This window comes from Semicossyphus pulcher, unplaced genomic scaffold, assembly GCF_022749685.1.
Source record: "Semicossyphus pulcher isolate SPU_LCO1_2020_fin unplaced genomic scaffold, fSemPul1.0.p SCAF_7, whole genome shotgun sequence".
Lineage (NCBI taxonomy): Eukaryota > Metazoa > Chordata > Actinopteri > Labriformes > Labridae > Semicossyphus > Semicossyphus pulcher.
This window is the reverse complement of record NW_027211748.1, coordinates 11,892,120-11,905,757: the sequence shown is the minus strand read 5'-3', so window position 1 is coordinate 11,905,757 and position 13,638 is coordinate 11,892,120. Positions and strand designations below refer to the sequence as shown.

Below are 13,638 nucleotides of genomic sequence, written 5' to 3'. Positions count from 1 at the left end.
ATTATGTATGCATTTTACTATAATCAGTGTATGTGGTTTAAAAGTCTCTTTAAAAGTATAGCAGGTCAGTACGGTCAGTTTGGTTAATGTTGCTGATGCCAAAGGGCTAAAGATTGTATGTTAGTACAGACGGTTGGATGTCCTTTTTGGGTAGTTTTTGTTTTAATCAATAACGTTTGCAAAGAAAAAGTTACTTTTGAAAATTACCACAGAAAATTACAAGTTTGCTGATTTCCATCACGTTGTCTCCACCAGTTATTTACTGAAAGTGACTTTTGACGTGTCATGTGGTGCTTTTCTTTATTTTCTTAAAAAGAGGCGAACAAACAAAAAAGGTACAATTAACTTTTCTTTTTTTTATGTGTTGGAAATACTGAGGATAGTGCAAGTACCCCACTATATCATACCTTTTTAAATGTAGATACCACTAGGCCTGAACGATATGAGAAAACTGTGCAACTACATTATTGCGATAACGGTGTGATGTGCGATAGATAAACAATTATTAAAGAATGCATATTAGCTATAACTCTTAGTTTTGGTGTCTATCTGCTGTTCTGCATGTTGTATACAATACCTGTGTTTCATCATGCTACACCAAAACAAATCCAAAAAGCTGTTTTTTTCACCACTAAATTGACACCAATTAATCTGAGGGCAGGTCATAGTTAGCTCGGGCTTCATCTGATCGCATCAAAAAGGTGTGAAAGCATGGACATTATACCCAGGGCTGTATCCAATGGGAAAAATCCATGCTTCGTGAGAAAGTGTGGCTTGTTCAAATTAAAAATTAATAATAATTGCAATAAATTCAGACTTTTATTGTGAATGTGCATATTGCTATAACGCTGACATTTTGATTCATTGCGCAGCCCTAGATACCACAGGAAGAATACCATACTGCCTTTTCTTTAAATCCATTGTTTGTTCACAAAACCACAGTCTGATTTCTCCGGGTGTCTTTGATGTCCCTTTTCTGACTCCAGGTAACTCACGTCTTAAATCTTTTACAAACCTATCTCTGCAGATGAGTGTCATGACGTACAAAAAAACAACCAGCTCCCCTGTCTCAAGTCTTTCTCTGAAAAGATGTCAGCCTCTCGGCTTGATCCTTCACTCTCTCTGACATCACTCGCCCCGCCATCACTCCCCCATCCGCTGTGCTGCTTTCTATTATCAAAGTGTGTGTGTGTGTGTCGGTATATTTCCACTTGGTCGTGTGTGCATCTGTCTGCTCGACAGCATCAAAGTTTCTCTTGTTTACTTCGGCGTGTGAGCTCAGGCTTGTAGCTAACCACTCTAAAAGCAGCCTCAGCCACATGCATTAATGTAAATGCGGACAGCAGGATGAGTCAAATTTGTCACTTCGTCCTCTAATTTAATTTCCACTCGGGTCCCCGGAGAGTTCAGGGATTCAGATTAGTCCGAGTGCTTCAGTCTTCCTGTCATTACCCTGGTGGTCTCATCAATACACACTCAGCACGTTGAAGTAATCACCCCTCTTCAACAGTATGTGGGAGTTTAAAGGTCTAAAACATCAATCTTTGTCTCTGCGGCGATGATGGGCCCTTTCACTCTCACTAACTGCAGAAAAGAAGAGATTAAAATCTTCTTATGAATATGTATTAATAAAAAACAGCAAGGACGAAAGTTTTAGATGTTTAAGCCTTCATCATTAGAGTGTCAAATATTTGTCCTTGCTGTCTCTTTACAATGAATAAATTATCCCACAGAGCCCTGGGAATTGCTGAATAATAAAGAACGTTTTATCTCATCTGTTGTGCTCAGCTTGCTCGTGGTTTGACTTAGAGCAAGGTGGCAAAGTGAGTGATGCAGTGTGGCCAGGGGGTCCTGCACAGTGTTAAGTTACAGCTCCATTAGATTCACAGTATTTTCTACCAGTCCGAGCAAGATACGCACTGAGTGGGACTCTCTATAGTTAGAGTTATCAGTGCTGTCTGGAAGACAAACTATGTGATAGTGAAATATAATGTATTTCCATAAATTATTCTCATGAATTTATAAGTTAATCTTGTTATTTTTTCTCTTTCAACTCTCTTTTCAGTTGCTGATAAAATATTGAAATGATTTGACAGATTCCCTTCAATTTGCAAACTTGGAATTTAATCTTCCCACCCTGAGCCCGGCAACAGAGGAGTGAACTGTCTGGAACCAATGATTGTATATATGAATGGATGACGCGTCTCCATTAACTCTCACCATACAAAATTGAAGCCAAAATACCCCTGAGGCGGGTGCTGCGACCTCACGTTGGTGACGTCATTTAGAGCCAGAGCTGCGCAGTAGAGGTCGGCGGGTGCAGTCGCCATAGCCACTTCCACTAACCAAAACACACAACTTAAAAGATCCCGCACGTCGGCGTATTTAACAGCAGAACAGCTTCTTGTGTTGGTCTGAGGTTAACGTTCACAGGTATGTAAACGTCAATGACTGTAGTGATTGTTTTAGTTACATCTCCTTTCACCGTTCCTCCTCTATTCTGCTAATCCCGAAACGATCGGCTAGAGCAGGAGCCGTATTTGTCAACAGAGCTGTCAATCATCCTTTTTACAGCATCAAATAACTAATTAAAAATAAACTTGTCAGAAGAATGAACACTTGGATGCAAATCAGCATGATAAGAACTAACTATAATGACAGAAACTTTGTTTGTTTGTATTTGGCGTGCATTTTGATTTTATAGTTTGACTCATGTCTCATCTGTAAACATGGAGGAGGCGGGCTTTATGACCTGTACTGCAGCCAGTCAGCAGGGGGCGATGGAGAGGGTCTGGCTTCACTTTTAGGGGGCTGTCAGTCTGTGGGTTGAATCCAAAGCCCAAATGTCGTCATCAGGTCTAAAAAGTAAAACCCCAGCATTTAATATAAAATTATTAACATCAGGTAGTTTTTTAAAAACTTGTTTCAGAAACTTAATTTAGATGAAACACCAAGAGAAGGTCTGTTTTTGGTTAATCTAATGAATTCAGTTTCTGGAAAATGAAGGCGCTTTATCAGACTGATGTAACTAATATATAAATAGCTGTCTGCAGACTAGCACACCTAGAGATATTAAAAAGGGTAGCTGCCAGGCAAAATCCGTTTAGATGGTACTCCTATAAATTACTATGAATTGTAGTTTTGGAGCCACATGGCAAGTGTCCATAACAGGTTCCAGTCTGATGATGATGCATATAACTAAAGAGGGCTTGAAATGAAGCTGAATAATCATCTAAACACAGGAACATTTATTCTCAGATAATAGGGGGTGTTTGTACTGACTGAATTCACTAAATTAATGCGTATTACAAGATTTACTGGACTGAAAAAATCTGCATGTCTGATCGGTAAGGCCAGTGTAAACATGTTTTTCTGCAGATGCATATTTTTCTAAAAGAATTTAGGGTTTAAGTTGTGTTTTTAACATTTCCTTATTTGTATCCAGGAGGCGACAATGAGATACTGTTCAAATAAGGAGATATAATTAGGATGTGAGCCATGTTTGAATGATTGACGAGTGACTCAGCACATCACAGGCAGCCATGATAGCTGCTGCTGGCTCTCAAGCTTCCTTTGTTCTTGTCCAAATTTGGATTTTCTGGATTTCTTTCCCCTTGTGAAACCATTTTACGCCAAACTAATCTCTGCAGACATCACAGTCTTAGAAAAAAAACCCTTCAGTAGCAACCTGTCAGAGGCCGTATTTGAGCAGGTGTAGAGCGCTGTGATGTAGGAGGTGAACTGACTAATACAGAAGTCGGTCACATGGGAGGTAAACTGGTTACAAATAACAGCTCATTTAACCCACAAGGTGCCACCTGCTGCTCTCCCGGGGGGCCGTGCTCCAGATGGCTGGTGACTGTTTTCACACAGGCCAAAGAAAGAAACATTAACCCACCATGTTTATACTCCCAGTGGGTGTTTGTCTGGTGCCGGTGGTGGGTTATGTGTGTGTCTATACTGTGTGTGTGGGTGCAGGGAAAATAGTTTGCCAAGACTAAAGATTCAGTTAGAAAGTTGAGATTCAGTGTAGCTGTGAATAGATTTTAAATTCCCCAGAGTGTTCGAGATGAAATGTAGACCAGTTACCGACCAGGAAAACCATCAGAGTCTCTGATTCCCCAACATGCTTTACTTCACCGGTCAGGATCTTTAGAAGTTGACAGATGTGGGTCGTTTAAATCAGGAAAGATTTACTCGTCTCTAATGATTCTCTTTGGATGAAGAAGTTGAGCTGCTCTCTAAACTGGCGCCAATTTGGGCTTTTCAGATTCTCTTGGTTGTGAGAACTGTGTGCAAAACTGGACTCTTGTTTTAAAATTGCCAGTTGCATTCTTAAAACTACAAATGCTGGGAGTCTTATTGTATAGAGGCTTTAAATACATATATATATACAAATCACACTGAATCTCTAAAGTGAACTGACGTGTTGCTTTCTTTTCACAGTGGAGTGATACTTTTTGGTGTCAAGGCATCAAATAGAATCACCATAGAAACAGTGATGACTGTCACTGTCATGTTTCCTAGTTAACATTGAACGGACCGAAGACAGTCTGAGTCGGAGCAGGACGTTGCAGTGGTAGGAACAGTGATGCCAACACTTCCTGATGTTTGTATTGAAGTGCACTGGCAAAAAAAAAAATCAGTGACTATGAATTTGCCACTAAACAACATGAAATCAAAGTGATTTCTAAGTGTATGTCCTTGTGGCCGAATGATTGTGTATACACTGATCGGCCATAACATTATGACCACTGACAGGTCGAGTTGATAACGCTGATTATCCCGTTACAATGGCCCCTGTCAGTGGGTGGGATATGTGAGGCAGCAAGTGAACATTTAGTCCTCGAAGTTGATGTTTTGAAAGCAGGAAAAATGGCGAGCGTAAGGATGTGAACGACTTTGACAAGGGCCAAACTGCAATGGCTAGACGACTGGGTCAGAGCATCTCCATAACTTCAGCTCCTGTGGGGTGTTCCCACTCTGCGGTGGTCAGTATCTACCAAAAGTGGGGCAGAAGAGCTACTGTAGCTCAAACTGCTGTAAAAGTGCTGGTTCTGATAGAAAGGTGTCAGAACACACAGAGCACCACAGTTTGTTGCATATGGGGCTGCGTAGCTGCAGATTGGTCAGGGTGCCCACGCTGACCCCTGTCCACCACCGAAAGTGCCTACAGTGGATGGAAGAAGGTGGCCTGGTCTGATGAGTCACTTTTTGGCCTGGTGCGTCGCTTACCTGGGGAAGACATGGCACCAGGATGCACTATGGGAAGAAGGCGAGCCGGCGGAGGCAGTGTGATGCTTTGGGCAATGTTCTGCTTGGAACCTCGGGTCCTGCCATTCATGTGGATGTTACTTTGACACGTACCACCTACCTAAAACATTGTTGCAGACCAACACTAATGTGTATCTTAAAAACACAACATTCCAGGTTTGGTTGTGGCTTGGGACCTTTCCCCTTGTTTCTGTCAAGTCAGAATACCAAAATTAATCTCCTGAGCTTTAGAAAATACTGAGCGACAAAGTGTGAAGGTTTTGTTTTTCAGACTGAAATCCCCAAAGCTGGAATAATAAATTAGTCTGATTATTTTATTCAGCAGAATCCACTTCAATAAATAGCTCTAAAGAAATGTAGACAAAATGCAGCCTGGAAGCAAACATTTCCAACATTAGAAGTTGTACCGTTATCATTTGATTACAAGAAGGAGCGATTTATATTAAAGTATAAATGTCTGAACCTCAGCTCAGTCTGGCCTTGTACATTAACATGCTACACGCACAGCCAGCTGTCCGCTCTGCAGCCTATGATTTTCTTTTGACAGGATTTTTCTAACCAGCAGCTAAATTTGTTTACATTTCCCTCCCCTGACATGTTCCTGCATGTCCACGCTGCAGCTGTCATTGGCCGATTCCGCCGGGACGCAGCCTTTAGATGAGGCTGTGCTGCCGTCTGAATTTGATGTATAGCCGTGTCTTGCTTAAACGCTTCCCCGCAGGTTGGAGGTTAAGGTGGAGGGATATGAGCACCCTGACAGCACGGTCCCCCCTTTTCTCATCAGTCTGAAACTACGCGGCAGCTCTGCCTTCCCTCTGCACCGCCTGTTCATGCGAGCAGAAAGAGCGAGTCTGGAGGAGTCGTGATGCCCATCTCAATGAGGGGAGGGGGTGGAGGAGTGTGAGTGGGACAAAGAGGGAGGTGGTGCGCAGAGCAGTGGAGGAGAGATGTTGCGAGTTGTAGCATACAGTGAAACCTAGAGGGACTGTTATCAAAAAATAAAGAGAAAGAGGGGGAGACGAGAACAGCAGTGAGCCTGGAGGAGTCGTGATGCTCATCTTAATGTGGCAGAAAGAGATCAGTGTTTGAGGAGAGGTAAAAATAAGGTTTGAATCATGTTCATGCCACCAGAACTGTAAAACCCGTTTTTACAGTCAGGGTCGACATCTGCTAGCACCACTTCTCATTTTCACCTGCTCATAACTAGTGTGCGCATGCTTTACTTTCTACGCCGTCACAGCTCTCAGTGCAGTGAAGACTCGCAGCAAAGTATCCAGCTGTAATGCGACCTTGTGATTTCTCAGCACAGTGAGAGGGGTTGCATTACTTGCTCTGCACAAAAGCAACCTCAGCAGAAAATTCACAGCAAGTGACCTTCAGAGACCAATTCGGACCAGACGCAGGTGTAAGCATGAGATTTTAACAAGCTTTTATTAAAAGTCACGGCCAGTGGATCGTCATCTGTTTGATTTGGCATCGGAAGCAGATTTAGTCCTCGGCTCAGTCAGGATCACCTCTCCGCTCGACACGAGAGCCCTCTGACTTGAGGAAACTTTCCTCAGTGCAGCTGCAGCTCTTCCTGCAAGACGGGGAGAGAAGATGCGTTTTAAGTCTGACAGATGATGCACATAGAACACCGAGTCATAATCTAAACTGTCTCAGGCATTCACACTTAAATGCGATCGTATTAAACAGTTGAGCTACTCACGTTGCCGGTGGCACGGCTGTTCACAGGAGTCGGTGCTGCTGGGGTAACACACGGCTGTAGCACAATGGATGAACACCTGAAAAAGTTTAAGTTGCACATTTGTTCAAAAGGAGCTTAAACTGTGACGTACGGGTTTAGTTTGCTGCACCATAAATAACTGTACCGTGTCTTTCTGAGGAGTGAAGGTGCTTTGATCCACAAATGCAAACATTTGAACAATGAAGCGTTTGTGGTGTGTTGGGTAAGGAAGCCCAGAGCGGCCGTCGACAGGCACCACTGAGGTCAAATAGCGGTCATCATGGTAGGGACACCTGAAGACAGCAAAAGCTCATGTTTAACTGATCAAACTAAAGATGACAATAAATTCATGTTTTATTTACCCATCCACCAGCAGGTCCCACTGCGGCAGGCTGTGAGGATTGGGGGATGCAGTGGCCCAACAGTGCTCCAGGTTCAGGATGATGTTCGGATCCGATCTCTCCACGATGTTCACCTCGACATAGACGGGTTCCCGCAGCACTTTAGTGACTGGGTAGTCTCCTGGAGTGTAGAAGGAGCTGTACACTGCTTCTTCTGCAAGCAAAATAGTGCAGTTTTAGCATCCCATAAGTATCCTTGCATTGTTTTAAGTATTCATGCCACTCACCTTCCACACAGCCCTTAGCATGACACTCTCCGTTGCCCAGTCTCAGCTCCATTCTGAGGGGTCCTGCGGCCGCAACCGGCACAGGCGGAGGAACAGGATTCACCTCCATGACGAGCGCCTCCACCGCTGTGCCGGAATACCTGCACTGGAACAATAACCTGTAGGGTGTAGAGCAGAGGAATTTACAGCTCGGAAAACCTCTCAGGGTCACTAAAGCAATAAAGAAAGATCGATTAAACGCTCACTCAAAATGGCTGTCCCTGGTGATTGATCCTCTGGGGCCAATTCCCACCTCGTACGAGGAGGACATATGGTTCTCGTACACAACATAACCGTCCTCCTCCTCTAGGTAGAAAAAGAATGCAAGTGAGTTGGTTGACAAGAAATTTAGACTTATTTATGGAAGTTTTTTTTGGCCATTATTTGAAACGACAGCTGAAGAGAGACAGTAAACACTGGGAGGAGAGAGTGGGGGATGACATGCAGCAAAGGGAGCCTGTGGCTGCCGTGTCCAGGACTACGGCCTCTGTATATGGGGTGCCTGCTCTACCCACTGAGCTAAACCAGCCAACCATGCTAGGCATTTATCATTTTTTTACTTTAGTCAGACAAAAACATTCGAGTCCTCACATATTAGCTAAAGGAAAAGCTACGTCACCTTCAGTGTAGTTCCACATGCAGTCACAGGGAACTGGAATATAGCAAACGTAGCAGTGTAGTCAACCGGTGAGCAGGAGGGGTCGTTTGTTTCCAGCAGGCTGACTGAATCCACATCTATGTGGGGCACAGTAGCGTCTCGAGCCACCACCACCACAAACTGGCCATCCCTGGTACACTGCACAGTCACTGGGAGAGAAGAGAGAGGGATGAGTCTCTGCTGCAGCAGTTGAGATATTTTAAACTCACCATGTAGCATATTGCATGAGAGGCACTAGAAACTACAGATACCTGCTTTCCCATAGTAGCACTGCCGCCCATCAAAGCAGCAGTTTATATTTTCACACTGCTCGGCGGTGATATCTCGAGTCCCACACCGGATCTTCTCGCCCTCCTCCACCTGGCACTTATCGAAGGGAGCTGCAGGTGGAGGGACGTTCGTCTGTTGCTGGGACAGCTGAGAAGGAAGAGGAGGATGTTGATTCTGTTGATTCACCGAGTAATATTGGGCAGCAACATCACAAACTAAAACCACTGCAACACCAAACAGACACTTGAACAGCTCCATTATGGTGTTAGTCACTACACGCTGGCCTACAAACTGTGACTACAAGCAGCAGCTTTATACATGATTGATTGTGTGTGGTTTGCTTAGAAGTCCGCCTCCCATCGTTAGGAGTCAATAGTGTGGCAGCCCTGCAGAGTTAATTGGCTGGGAGCTGACAGGTGGAGCTTATTGTCTGCTCATTCGTCTGAAAAGAAATCAGTACATGACTGTTTAGTCAAAGCTGAGTGTTTTTCCTTTAAAAGAAAACATGCAGGCAGTGATTTCTTATTGTACCCCTGGCCCTGTTTTCTCTGAGTTTGAACCTCAGTCTATCTTTACTGTGACCCAAACTGTGCACATTTTACCTGCAACATCCTACTGTTTGTTTCTTCCCCTGCCTCCCACTTGCACCACCTGAATAAAAGCTCTCTTTTTATGTCTTTTAAACACAGATGTATGGACGCTACACCCAGGAGCTGGGGGTGTATGCCAAGGAGGAAGCGGCCCGCCTACGGGACGGAGGAGCGCGGGATGGCGGAGGACTGCGCAGGAACACCAGCGTCCGTAGTCGTGCCGCAGATCTGCTGGAGTACGAGAAAGACCCCTGTGCAAAGTGCCAACGTGAGTGATGATCACCCCACAAGCCCTGAATCTCCCTCAGAGTGAGAAGATAGTGTAGTGATCCGACATGATGTGAAGGTCAGACAAAAGCAGGCTTCAGTGCTTGTAAACTAAGTGGTTCTGGTGTGTGTGTGTGTGTGTGCGGCTGATTGTAGCGCTTCAGTGAGTGTGAAAGTTGTGTGAAAACATTGACTTCTTAAAGTACAGTGGAGCAGATACCTGCCACAAGGGAGCAGGAGAGGATGTAAAAACGATTACATGCGTCTGATCTGAGCTATGACCTCCAGCCAAAGAGGGTTATCTCAATGTCAGACTGACACAGCCCCCTCTGCTGGCGGCCTGTGGCCCGCCAGGTGTGTGTGTGTGTGTGAGCCAAAGTCTGATCTGAACTGTCAGATTATTTTATGTCTAGTCCTCCCAGATGAGAGCAGATAAGGGAGTGGCACCAGAGGAGAGCTCCACTTCAGACTGATGGGATCAACAACAGCGAAGAGACAGATACTGACTGTGTGCGTGTGTGTGTGTCTGTACTCGCTTAACCTTCATTTTTGTATGTTTCAGAAATCAAAGGCAGCAATGGTCTTAAAGGGTCATTTTACCCAAATTGCAGCATCAGAACTAATTTCTGCAGTAGAAATGGCTCCAGTAAAAACTATTCACACTGACGTCTGGGGGATTATTCAGTTACAAGGACACTGTTAGTGGAGAGGCTCATTGCAAAGTCATTTTTCAATGACTTGAACTCCACAAACGAAGTTCCCCTCATCCGAATTATGTTGACATGATGGATAAATGAAATATAACCCAATTTAACTTCCTGGCTAGATGTTGTAGTCCTAGAAAAGTGAGTGAGAAAACTGAGTGGTCTTTAATAAACATTAACAGATATATTTTAAAAACACAGATTTTAAAAATATGGTGCCTTCTGGTTCCATCTCAGCGTGAGAAATTGCTGGTTGTCTTTTATAATTTTTAACTAAATAGATTTAGATTTAGGCTGTTAATTTAGCTTTAGAACCATAGAAATCTTCATAACTCCAAAACCTGCTTGGGTATCATTAAATTTTTAAGTTTTCTTCAGTATCAATGTAATCCAGTGATTGAAGCTGTACGCCCAACTATAATGATGCCCAAAACGTTCACACAACAAGCCTAAAACTGGGTTTAAGTTTGAGCCCACATACTGAATCCATGTCGACGATATACTTAAACAGTGTCGGCCTTTAAAAAGCTGCCAAATGATGAATCTATAATGGAAATAATCATTGGTTGCATTCCAGGATTTGGTTGAACTGACCCTTTAAGATGCAAAAAATCAACACATAAAGTCTTTAGATAATCTCAGTAACAGTGAGAAGAGGAAAAGTGTTTTTTTCCCACACGTGTTTGTACAAGTGAGCCAGTGTGGCTGCTTTCCAGGATCAGTCTCTGCCTCTTTGCCCTTGTGACTAGTGATCTGATTAAAGCTCGATAAATTGCACCATAGGTGAAAGCTACACTATATTGGCCCGGCCCCGCTCTCTCGCCGGCTGTAATGAAAGCCATTTAAAACAATCACTCTCAGATCAGGAGCCAGCCGGAGTGATTTGTGTGCGGGCTGTCTCCGTGCCGTGTGTGCTCGTAGATCAAGAGGTGTTTGTATTTTTAGACTTGTCTTTAGATAGATGCTCGGGCCGGACAGGTCTTGCTGTTGTCTTGTTGGGTATTGTGTAAAAAGAGAACCCTTAGTTTCTGTGGATGTGGGAGTTTTTTTAGTGTTTTCCTCGCATGTATCTATCCATCTGTGTGGGAACATCATCTTTGTGGGTGATGGACTACGAGTGTTTGCCTCGGTTCAGCTCTGTAACTGAAGCCGCAGCTTTTGAACAAGACAGCCTACACACGCTGCCAAAGGCTCTGCTGCCGGTCATGATGGAGAGCTAAAAACATGTACTGCCTCACTGTGTTTATTTTGACTCCCAGGGTGAATCTTTCTGCCGTTTTATAGCTGTTACATTACTCAGATCCCTGTCTCTCAGTAACTCTCAGGATCAGCATTAATAGCATTCAGTGGCTTTGAATACACTGTTTATAGGTGCAAAATGTCCTGTATTTAGAATATTATTCCTGATTACAGCTTGTTGGCTTAAAGTGATGCAGTGCAGGACTAGCAGAGGTGGAGAAAATGTCTGGCATGGGTGGGATTTTTAGTACGGGATCAAGAGAAGACATCTGTGAACGCCACTGAGCCTGCGGATGTGAGCGCGAGCCAAGATGCGCACGGAAGTATGTAGCTTTGCAGGTGCCAGGCGAGAGAGTGTGTGTGTGTGTGTGTGTGTGTGTGTGAGAGAGAGAGAGGGAGAAATAGAGAAAAAGTAAAAGCTGTGGGAATGGGAACATCCCCAACTTCTTCCACATGGGACTATCAAATAAACCCAAATAAAGATTATAGAACCAGTGAAACACATGGCAGTCTGATCTGCACGCATATTTCTGGGTGACATGTTTCTTTTTTTATAACACTGGTCCGTCTGCACATGAGCGTGCTCGATGGGCTTTTTACGTCCTCTGTTGGAAGCTCGCCATCCAGCAGGTGGCCTGGCTGACGGGCAGCTTGCCCCGTCATGCACACAGTTGTGCCCCGCCTCCCTCCGGACGCTCAGCCTCCCGCCTGTGACCTGAATCCTGAACCAGACAGACTGCTGCAATGTCTGACTTCTTGTCATTCATTATATTGTTTCTATACAGTAGCAAGGTCACTCAAACAACAAGACATATGAGCGAACATGCTCTTGAAATGATAGTACGACTTCAGTTCTGACATAACCAAAGAAAAGAGGGGACAACAATGTATCACGGAGACTTTTGTCTATTTTACGAGATTCTTTGGTTTTTTTTTTCATTTTTAAAGCTTTTTTTTTTTTAAACTAAGCAAAAATAAAATGTATTGAATTTAGCCTTAAAGATAAGCCTGGTATTATTCTATATATTCATGTCCAAAAACAGGCTTTTCAACACAACTCAAGACTTCATACACTTCTAATTACAAAGTCTCATAACCTTTATCAACTATATTAAGGTCAAAGGTCAAATTAAAGACACTTTCTCTACGTCCCTTTAAACTGTGGTTATTGGTAACATTTTCTGTTGGTATGGAGATGCGTTAAAACATCTCAGTTTTTTGCAGCCACTTACGTACTTTTTCTACTGTCATGGCTTTAGCTTGGTGTTTTATCAGAATTGGCTCTATTAGCCAGGAACTGACAAGAACTTTCACTCTATTTTTGTTCTTCTCAGTGCACGGTCACATCCATTTAAAAAACTTGAAGTAAACCAGGCTAGTGCTGAGTTAACGTTCTCTTTGTCCAAGTAACCTTGGCAAAAATCTTTGGTTCATACTTGAGATAAAAACCTTTTTAACTGGACATAAATATTTTATTTCATCTTTAAAAAGGCTCAGTAACTAATCATTACCCAAACAGGAGGAGATAATGGGTTTCTTAGGGGTTTATTTTCAGAGACAGGTTAATACACATCTGTTGTACTAGAGAGTGTTTATGGCAGGTGTACTGTACTTGGGATCCTCTCAAAATGTACTTGCGTGCTCAGGTTCATTGTAGTTGCTACGATTGCATAGAACGGGGCGCCAATGGCGGACCTGCCAATTCTGTTGTTCTCTGGCGAAGGCTAATGGAGCTACACGGTGCTGGGCTGTGAGCACAGGTCCCATTAGAGGACGTCAGGCCCTCATGCCACCCTCATGGAGTCTGTTTCTGACAGTTTGGTCAGAAACATGCAAGCCAGTCGCCTGCTGGAGGTCATTTTGTAGGGCTCTGGCAGTGCTCCTCCTGTTCCTCCTCGCACAAAGTAGCAAATATCTGTCCTGCTGCTGGGTTGATGCCCTTCTACGGGCCTGTCCAGCTCTCCTCGTGTAACAACCGGTCTCCTGGTACCTCCTCCATGCTCGAGACTGTGCTGGGAGAAAGAGCTAACCTTCTTGCGACCGCACGTATGGATGTGCCATCCTGGAGGAGCTGGACTACCTGTGCGACCTGATTGGGCTGCAGGTACCGCCTCATGCTACCAGTAGTGACAAGGACACTAGCAGAACACAAAACTAAAGAAGAATCAGTCAGGAAGTATCCCTGAAGTTTAACTGACTCTGTGTTATAATGTGACGATTTATTATTTTGAGCAGTGTATAAT

At 43.9% G+C, this 13,638-nt stretch overlaps 2 protein-coding genes across 2 annotated transcripts in view; one reads left to right on the top strand and one right to left on the bottom strand.

Annotated features, from left to right (window-relative positions):
• clcn2a (chloride channel, voltage-sensitive 2a) overlaps window positions 1-13,638 on the top strand; it is a 46,757-nt gene that overhangs the window by 5,512 nt on the left and 27,607 nt on the right. The window contains exon 2 of the mRNA XM_069685178.1: window positions 9,285-9,453. Within this exon, the coding sequence (XP_069541279.1) occupies window positions 9,285-9,453 (169 nt within the window). The remainder of the gene's footprint in view (window positions 1-9,284; window positions 9,454-13,638) is intronic.
• LOC138611916 (zona pellucida sperm-binding protein 4-like) lies at window positions 6,732-8,853 on the bottom strand. Its single transcript, XM_069685175.1, has 8 exons — window positions 8,577-8,853; window positions 8,287-8,474; window positions 7,874-7,971; window positions 7,629-7,786; window positions 7,363-7,555; window positions 7,146-7,293; window positions 6,983-7,058; window positions 6,732-6,853 (listed from the first exon to the last, which is right to left on the bottom strand). Exons 1-8 carry the CDS (start codon window positions 8,851-8,853, stop codon window positions 6,732-6,734), a joined length of 1,260 nt encoding a protein of 419 aa, XP_069541276.1.

Excerpts from the sequence above, each read along its gene's own strand:
- LOC138611916 (XM_069685175.1), bottom strand. The coding sequence starts at position 8,853 with ATGGAGCTGTTCAAGTGTCTGTTTGGTGTTGCAGTGGTTTTAGTTTGT. Across the intron at positions 7,787-7,873 it reads ACCAGGGACAGCCATTTTGA|GTTATTGTTCCAGTGCAGGT; the intron begins GTGAGCGTTTAA and ends TACACCCTACAG. Across the intron at positions 7,059-7,145 it reads TCACTCCTCAGAAAGACACG|GTGTTCATCCATTGTGCTAC; the intron begins GTACAGTTATTT and ends AAACTTTTTCAG.